Source organism: Toxorhynchites rutilus, chromosome 3 (assembly GCF_029784135.1).
Source record: "Toxorhynchites rutilus septentrionalis strain SRP chromosome 3, ASM2978413v1, whole genome shotgun sequence".
NCBI classification, from domain to species: domain Eukaryota; kingdom Metazoa; phylum Arthropoda; class Insecta; order Diptera; family Culicidae; genus Toxorhynchites; species Toxorhynchites rutilus.
The window spans coordinates 258266093-258274080 of NC_073746.1; the positions used below are offsets into that span (position 1 = coordinate 258266093).

The following is a 7988-nucleotide window of genomic DNA, read 5'->3' on the forward strand; positions in this document are numbered from 1 at the left end:
GTGCGGGTAATACGGACAGTGGGGGTAATATGGACAGTTGGTTGATTTGTATAGTTACATTTTGAATTTCAAATTTCTGTTAATGAGAACCCGCTCTACATGTTATTCTATAATATTTAAACCACCACCAAACAATGAATACTGATCAAAAGTTGAAAAGGTAAGCAAAAATTGAACATTATAAATGATTCCGCGTGTGGATGAAATTTTATCGAACACTTACGACATAGGACTACGCAGTCGTTTCAAATAATATCATTTCGGATATTATTCATGAATGCACAGAAATTTCATAAAGCATTCCTTTTTAGATTAGTTGCTGTGAGCCTGAAAAGGATAAATTATTGACCCTTGGCTTTGTAGAATCCGTTCTAAAACCTGCGATCCTCTCTTGCCTTTGCGAGAACACAACACGAAGTGGTCATAAGTCGCACGCGTTGCACTGAGTATTAATCGCGCTCCCAGCGATTTTATCGCATTTGACTCACCCACACACTCGGCCGAATGCGATTAAATATATGTTTTACCAGCACCCACCTTTATTCGAATTCCTTAACAACTTCACTTTTTCTTGGCAACCCATAAAAATAACAAAAATTGCAATTTGCAAGTATCAATTGTCGGGTTTCATGGTGTTTAGTGTTGCCCCAGTGGTATTGCACCTATAGCCATCTTCCGTGCATCGCCATCTGTGTTACACACGGATGCATCGATAAAAATGAAAAATCGTGAAAATGGCCGTTTCTCGAGTTATCGTTCAAAACTGTTAACAAAACAAGGTGATTGTTGCATCGAAAATGAGCCGTATTGCGTAGATCCTTGGTGGAGTCAGTTTTGCGACGCGAACGCAAAATTAAATCACACATAGCATTCCAATATAAGAATAATTTTCCTTGTGAGTCGGCGCTGATAGCCCAGCTTGATTTTTTTATACATGGCTCGGCTCGATGCGTTGATTGCAATGCCAGATCCACAGCGAGTGAAATATTCGCACACGTCCAAAGCTCGAGGGGAAATGAAGATGACACAAAATGAGCAGAATGAGAAAGACTATTAATTCTCACTTGATTCGATGACCACCAAATGGGAAGTGAAAATTTTCCTCAAAGGATATGCAATATTTATACGCTAGCGACAGCGTACTTACTGTGCCAGGGTGGAGTTACCGTTGCAAATATTTTCTTTGCGTTATCCCCTTCTTTGTTTCTATACTCCCGACTGCATAAGTTGCCCGTTATTGACATCACGGTTAGGTAAGGACACAAATGGACAGAACAAATGTATGGGAAAATGGAAATGCTTTCAATTTTCATCAATTTAAAGATTTTACACACCAGAGGATTGTGATGTAGAGCATATCAAACAAACCTTAGATAATTTCTGCAAAATTAGTTATAACCGTAACTTTATTTCATAAAAATGTGACCTGTATTTGGATTTGGCACCCTTAATAAGAGATGTAGTCATACGTCAAAAAATGTTCCAAGATAACAGTAAGTCTTGAAGTTTCGTGCAATAATGAAACTATGAGCATAACTTTTTTTTTTGAAAATCCCGATTTCCTTTCCTTCCCCCTTGGGTGATTTTTCGATTTTCAAAAAATCACATTTGACCGCTTTGCACCACTCTCTGTTAAGTCCTATTGAGCTGAAAATTAGCAGAGGGTGTTTTTCCGAGGTGGTAAACATTTTGTATGGGGTAATTTTTTGAATTTTAAGGTCGATTTTTTCCCGTACATTCAATGGCACCCTTCTGTCCATGTTATCCTCCCCCCCCATTATATGTGGATATTAACCGCATCGACCAAAATGTTCTACTTTTCGGTCTGTTTTAATTTCAGTAAAAAAACATTGAAAAACACTTTTTTGTAAAACATTTAGCCGATTAATTCGAAAAACAGTGCACTGAATTGCACGAAACTGCAATTAAGATTTGGAAAGCATGAGTTTCCAAAGATACAATTGAAGTTCTTCTTAACATGTTGGTATTTCAAAAACCGACCATATACATTTTCTTTATTGGCCTAAAAAATGACCTGTGCAAAGTTTCAGTTCAATCGGACATGATTTGGGGTGCCTCAAAGCGCTCAAACTTTTTATTTTTTAATCCTCGAAAATCATCCAAGGGTGGAGTAAAGGAAATTTGGAAAATGGAATTTTTTTTTCGATGCTAAATGACTTAAAAATGCATGAAAAAAAAATTTTGCCCGAAAATCTACCTTGTTGAGACTTAGCCTGAGAGGCAATGAAGGTATGGGGTGACATTGCGCATTTCGAACGAGTGGTTTTTGTTCGTTTCGATCACTTTTGCCATTATGAATCTCGAAGCGAGCTCGAAACGAGCGAAATGAATAAGGCAGTAGTAGAGTTTCGAGCAAAGTTTGACATTACGTAACATTGTGTTCGAGCACTTTTAACTCGAAACGAGAACAAATGTCTCGACAAGAAATGGTTGATCGTCGTATAGGAAAATGCCAATGAAACGTTGATTTTAATACTAAACCCTACATCAAAGAAAATTTCAATTGCATTTCCTTTGGTTTTGACGTCTATTTGTACAAGTATGTGAGTATAAATACAATAATTTAATTTCAGCACTATGGAATCACAAAGTAATACAATAAGCATCACATTTGCAGTACATTTGTTCATTTTCCGTAGGCCTTAGAATGGGTATATGAGTACCATTAATACACCGGGTATCTTGAATTTGTCGAAGGAATATTGCTTTGTTTCATTAAACGATGTTGTATCCAACTCGATCCATTTTTCGCATAAGCTTCTTTCCAGAAGAGGAATTATTTCATTGAACGCTGAAGAAACTGTTGGTGGCGCCATATCAAGTGAAAAGTTTTCTCATTCATTACATTAATTTGGTACGACCAGAAGCCAGAAGTTTCAAAACGGCCGCTAATTTCAAAGCTGCAGGAGTAGCAGTGCTTCTGAAAGTTGTTTGGAACACGGTTGTATCCAAAATATTTTTAAATGCTTCTAGACTCAGTCTGATATACTGCCGAAACCTTGGAACAAAAGAATGATTATTATCATTTATATCGGAAACGTATATAAGACAAACTCACTCATTTTCACCTAGCGAAAGAGAGTCACTTTTATCCCTCAACCCCCGTCTCTGTGGAAAAAGCGTGCTCTCTTCTTCACTATCACTGTCGTAAAAAAAACATTTCGCGACCTTTTTTTTAATCACAATTCTAATATAATATCAAATTAAATTTGTTTTTTCGGCATTGAATTTGCAATAGCCGTGAAGTTTGCTTTGTTTACAAACCCAAAAATTGGACATTTCTCTTCGAGACACTGAAAATATTAACTCGAAAAAGATACATAATACTAAAAATAATTCGATTCGAGTTTGAATTATCTCGAAATGGGTTAATTGTTTCGAAATGCGTAATGTCACCCCAGATCTCGACGTTTCATGCATTTTAAGAATCATGTCCGATTGAAATGAAACTTTGCACAGATTATTTTTTAGGCCAATAAACAAAATGTATATGGTCGGTTTTTGAAATTCGATTATGCTTTTTTTTCCATACATCCATTGCCACCCTATCTTACATGCTATGTGTCACTACTCTTTCAAGTAAAAATACAACTCCCTTCAGCCTTTTCAGGTCGTTGAGGTAGTTTTCGTTAGATATCAGATTTTTTATTATTCTTCTGCACAGACACTCTCATAATATTTCAATGGCATTGATGTCGGGGGATTGTGGTGGAGGGTCAATAAATTTTGAGCAATTATAATGTAAACATGTGTGAACTTTATGCGCCTTGCGCTTTAGTGGTTTGGCCTTGGTAAAACTCGAATTCCCGATTCAATCCCATTTTGTCGACACATCGTTTCATATTTTGTTTCAGGATGTTTAAGTAAACATTCTAATCCAATTCACCATCGATGAAAACCAAATTGAATGAAAATAATTAAATATTCAATTTATAATGTGACACAGCGAAAACAGTTAAATAAGAGGTAAAATGTCTGGTAGAAATGGTAGAAATGGTAGAAATGAACACATGTCAGCACAACATGTATCCTTCATTGAATATACACGACCTGAATAAGAATTAAAATAAGTTTAATGAGAGAATTGCATGTGTCGAACAATAATTGGTTAATAGGGGCATACACAAGCTGAAAACACCTCAGTGATATTATACGACAACTGTATTCGTATTTTATAAAGTTTGTGTATGGTTTTGACTGAATAACAACTTTATTGGACTGGTTACTCACATCTCTCGTGATCCTACAGCTATTGTGTATCGTCTCGGTTATTTTGTCGGCATGCATTGGGATATCTGTGCTGTAGAATTTGGCCACATCAACCACCAGCAGGTTGCCGTACAGTTTGTGCCAGAGCATATTGATTGCTTGTAGCACCGGGTGATTGACCATCAGTACCTCCTCGAGTCGATTTTTAGCAACTTGGATGGAGCATTTCCACGGAACTGGAGCGATCATGGTTGCGATAGGAAACTCAGGAGGCTCTATTGCCAACTGTAGACGCTTACGTTCGTCCTCTGAGCGCAAAATATAGCGTAGGAAGGAACGTTTCACGTGGTAGCGGTAATCTTCCTGCAGATCCATTAGCAATATGACCAAATACACCGCTTGGTCTCGGTGTACATTATGCTCTGGATCGAAAAGATAATCCAGAAGAATCACCTCCGGATTTATGTTGGGCCACAGTTTCTCCTCTTGCAGAATGAATTTGTACGCTTGCTTCAGGTACGCTATTCTATTGTCGATTCTTGGGAGAATTTTCTTGATCAAATGTGACGGGTAGTGATCAATTTTTTCGACCGAAATTTCGTCTAGGACATTCAGCGTTCGTTGACGCATGTCATCGTCGAAGATTGCAATGGCTTCTGCGTAGCGTTTTTCGTATTTTTCGAGTATTTTGAGTTTTTGTTCGTCGGGATGGACCGGCAGCAACGCTTGCAAATATTTTAATTTTCTGGAAAAGGCATTTTTGTTATTTATACTGCGTGTCAAATTATTGCGTTTAGTTAAATTATTATTGCAAGTTTGATCAAAAGAGTTTTTCGAGTGTTAACAGTAAACGATATACAGAAATCATTAAAACAATTACAATAGCTGAGAAGCACACTCACAAACTTTCATCTAACTTCAGCTTTTTGATGTACTGCTCATTACTTAACCGCTTTCTCTTAACCTTCGCTGGGTAAACGGTTTTGCTCTTTGATGAAGTTGATGATGATGAAGACGAGGATGTGCACTGGTGGAAAATGCAAAAGTGTATTTAATTAAAACATAAAATAAAACGATGCATCATATTAGTGGAAGCGGCTGGGATGCATAAGAAACTCAATCATGTTTCGAAATGAGGTAAAACGTGAATATCCGCCGCCGACGACCGGAAGCGGCAAACTATGCGGGGTGGTTGCACAACTTTTCCGCAAAAATACTCACAAATTGCGGCTTGCGTGCCTGTTCCTCTTTTTGCTGCCGACGCTTTTCCGCCTCCTGAATGCTCTTCGCAATCATCCGATCCAAATGGCGCTGAATTCGCAGTAGTGCTTCGTCGTTTTCCTCTGGCGTGCGGTAAGCAAACTCATCGAAGTGAAACTTTTTTGGGCGCTTTTTGCGACGTATTGCAGGCAGCCTTTGGCGGCCATCTTGGCTTACTCGTCCGTAGCGTCGAAAGAACTCGTTTCCTAACAGGACCGGCTTGGTAAGTGTCAGATCGTGAAAAATCTTCAAACGAATATTTTTGTAGAATCTGATAAGCTGGGCTGTCACATCCACAGTGCGTTTATCTGGTGGAGAAGATGAGGACGGTGTTGTTGGGGGATATTCGGGTGCATTTATCACGGATAGTTTCTCCGGCAATAGCAGTTCCTGCAGTCCTTGGCCATCACCTCGAGGATATCTGTGCAAGCTGTAGTCTTTGTTGAAACAGGCTGGTTTGATCACATTGATTTTTGCTGAGGAATAGAACCGAGCCGAATGAAAGCGCACAATTTACGCACTTTAAAATTACCAATTTGCTCCTCTATAAAACTCCGGGCTGGATCCAGCGGCAACTCATCACGCTTATACACAAACTTATAGAAAGGAACATCCTCGATGTGTCTTTTCGCCTTTGGTTTAACTTTTTTCACTTTTCTTATCATTTTTCACATATTTTTCAAATATTTCTTACAAAGCAAAACGTTTTCACAATTTCCTAAGTTCTGAGTGAAAATTATGTTTGTTTGTTGATTCATCATAAACGGATTCCTGGTAGTCAGGACGATTGTAACCGGGACAATGAGCGCCCTGTTTGTATTACTGCCTGTTGAATATAAACGCATCAGGTGGGTTTTTATCACCGTTTCTGTTGTGTAAACAAACGGAAGTGAATACATTGTTGCTGCAGCAAATGCAACCGGTGTGTTTTGCTATATTACAGCTGTTTAGGTAACAGGTGGAAATTTGAAAATATCATCAGGCTGATAAGTTTCAACGTTGCCATGCGACAGGAAATGCGTTGGTTGGTACATCTTGCATGCAAGACGTGTGAGATTGTAAACGATGTGTGCAGTGCACTGCCATCTGTATGTCAGACCATTGGTGTCCGGATGAAAATACTATGATGTGGTTTAACCCTTTGTGGTCGTATTAAATTTTTATATGGGTGTCGTACTGGTCGCAATTAATTTCCCCTGAAAAAGCATATGTCGCTGCACGTATCATGTATGATTATGGAAGCTAGCTAGGAAGCTAGGAAGCTCTAATCATTTACTGTGAATTTTAAATATGCATTTACTGAACAATGTGTTTATCACACGAGAATAAACTCAAGTCATACGAGCCAGCCTACAGCTGAAAATCTCTCCAATGAAGACAATGAACCTACAAGTCATTCCACCAACTAGCTTTCGTACACATTTTGGTACTCCTTCCCTATTTATATCGCAGTTTAAAATAAAATTTGGATTACTAACGTAGACGGTGCAGCCTCGTTTCATCCTTTTTACTATAACTATTGTATCTGATGTATCGTAGTTATTCAGCATCGTGCCTATCCTCTTATATTTCTCCGCTAATTATACTGAGCACCGTTATCCATTATTCATAGAATCCATTCCATTCCATTCTTTGTTTTTGAGAGGCCTTAAACTTTTCAGCTCATTCGTCTCTACCTTCATAGAAGCACCATATTAAACTCGTGAACAGGTTCACCAGACATTAAGCTTCGTTAAGAAAAAGTCTAAATTGATACATGGCTAAATAATGTATAGGATTCGTATGATTCCTTGCTGTGGTGACTGAGAGCAGACAAGCGACCGCAAAGAGTTAAATGGGAAACTGATTTGAGAATGGGAGTTAAGCTTTCCAATAAAACTCCTGTGAATCATTTCTTTAAATTTGGAACTAGGTTTTCAAACTGAGACTAAGAATTCCAACTTAACCTATGAAGTCAGCTCGTTTTGCTCACTGCTTATGTTTCGGGTGGTCCGTTCGCAGTCTTTGAAATTTTGTTGATTCGCGACTGGTTCATATATCGGTGTTCTGATGATTTATGTTGTATACGTTAGGACCGAGCGATTAATAGTACGTTCGATCGTTCGCTGAATTTGTTGTTGATAACCCATCCCTTTTCCAGAAGGCTTTCTCCTTAAAGTTTTGAAGTTTGCTTGGATAATGTTGCGTTAAGATAAATCATGAAGGGCTCTATTCTATTTTCATCGATCGTTTCCTTCGATGATACTTTAATTTCAATGTTTGTGTATTCATACAGACTGATAAAATTAAATTCATTTCCGTTCTAGTTAGTTCATCTGGAGATATACATGTTTGATTCTGGATTGGATAGTTGTGTTGTTTAAGTATTCGATTGAAGAGAAATCAATAATAATGTTTTCATAAGTTAGATTTATGGCTTCGTTTATTCGTTTCATGAATCCGGCGGAATACACATTTATGTTTGTGCAATTTGCATGTTGTTTCTGTGGCACCAACAG

At 38.1% G+C, this 7988-nt stretch overlaps 1 protein-coding gene across 7 annotated transcripts in view; it reads right to left on the reverse strand.

The window, feature by feature from the left end:
- The window catches only part of LOC129776328 (dynein axonemal heavy chain 3), a 32884-nt gene extending 26670 nt beyond the window's left edge, over nt 1-6214 (reverse strand). For 5 of the 7 annotated variants that reach the window (XR_008743088.1, XM_055781912.1, XM_055781911.1 and 2 more), the window contains exons 1-4: nt 6023-6214; nt 5452-5966; nt 5133-5257; nt 4252-4975 (exon numbers count right to left, since the gene is read on the reverse strand). Coding sequence is in view for 6 of the 7 variants with exons in the window: in XM_055781912.1 (XP_055637887.1) it covers nt 4252-4975; nt 5133-5257; nt 5452-5966; nt 6023-6155 (1497 nt within the window). In the remaining variant the exon portion in view is untranslated. Of the gene's footprint in view, nt 1-4251; nt 4976-5132; nt 5258-5451; nt 5967-6022 lie in introns of those variants that run through there. The other 2 variants (XM_055781913.1, XM_055781914.1) reach the window with 2 other exon arrangements.
- Nucleotides 6215-7988: the final 1774 nt, after the last annotated feature.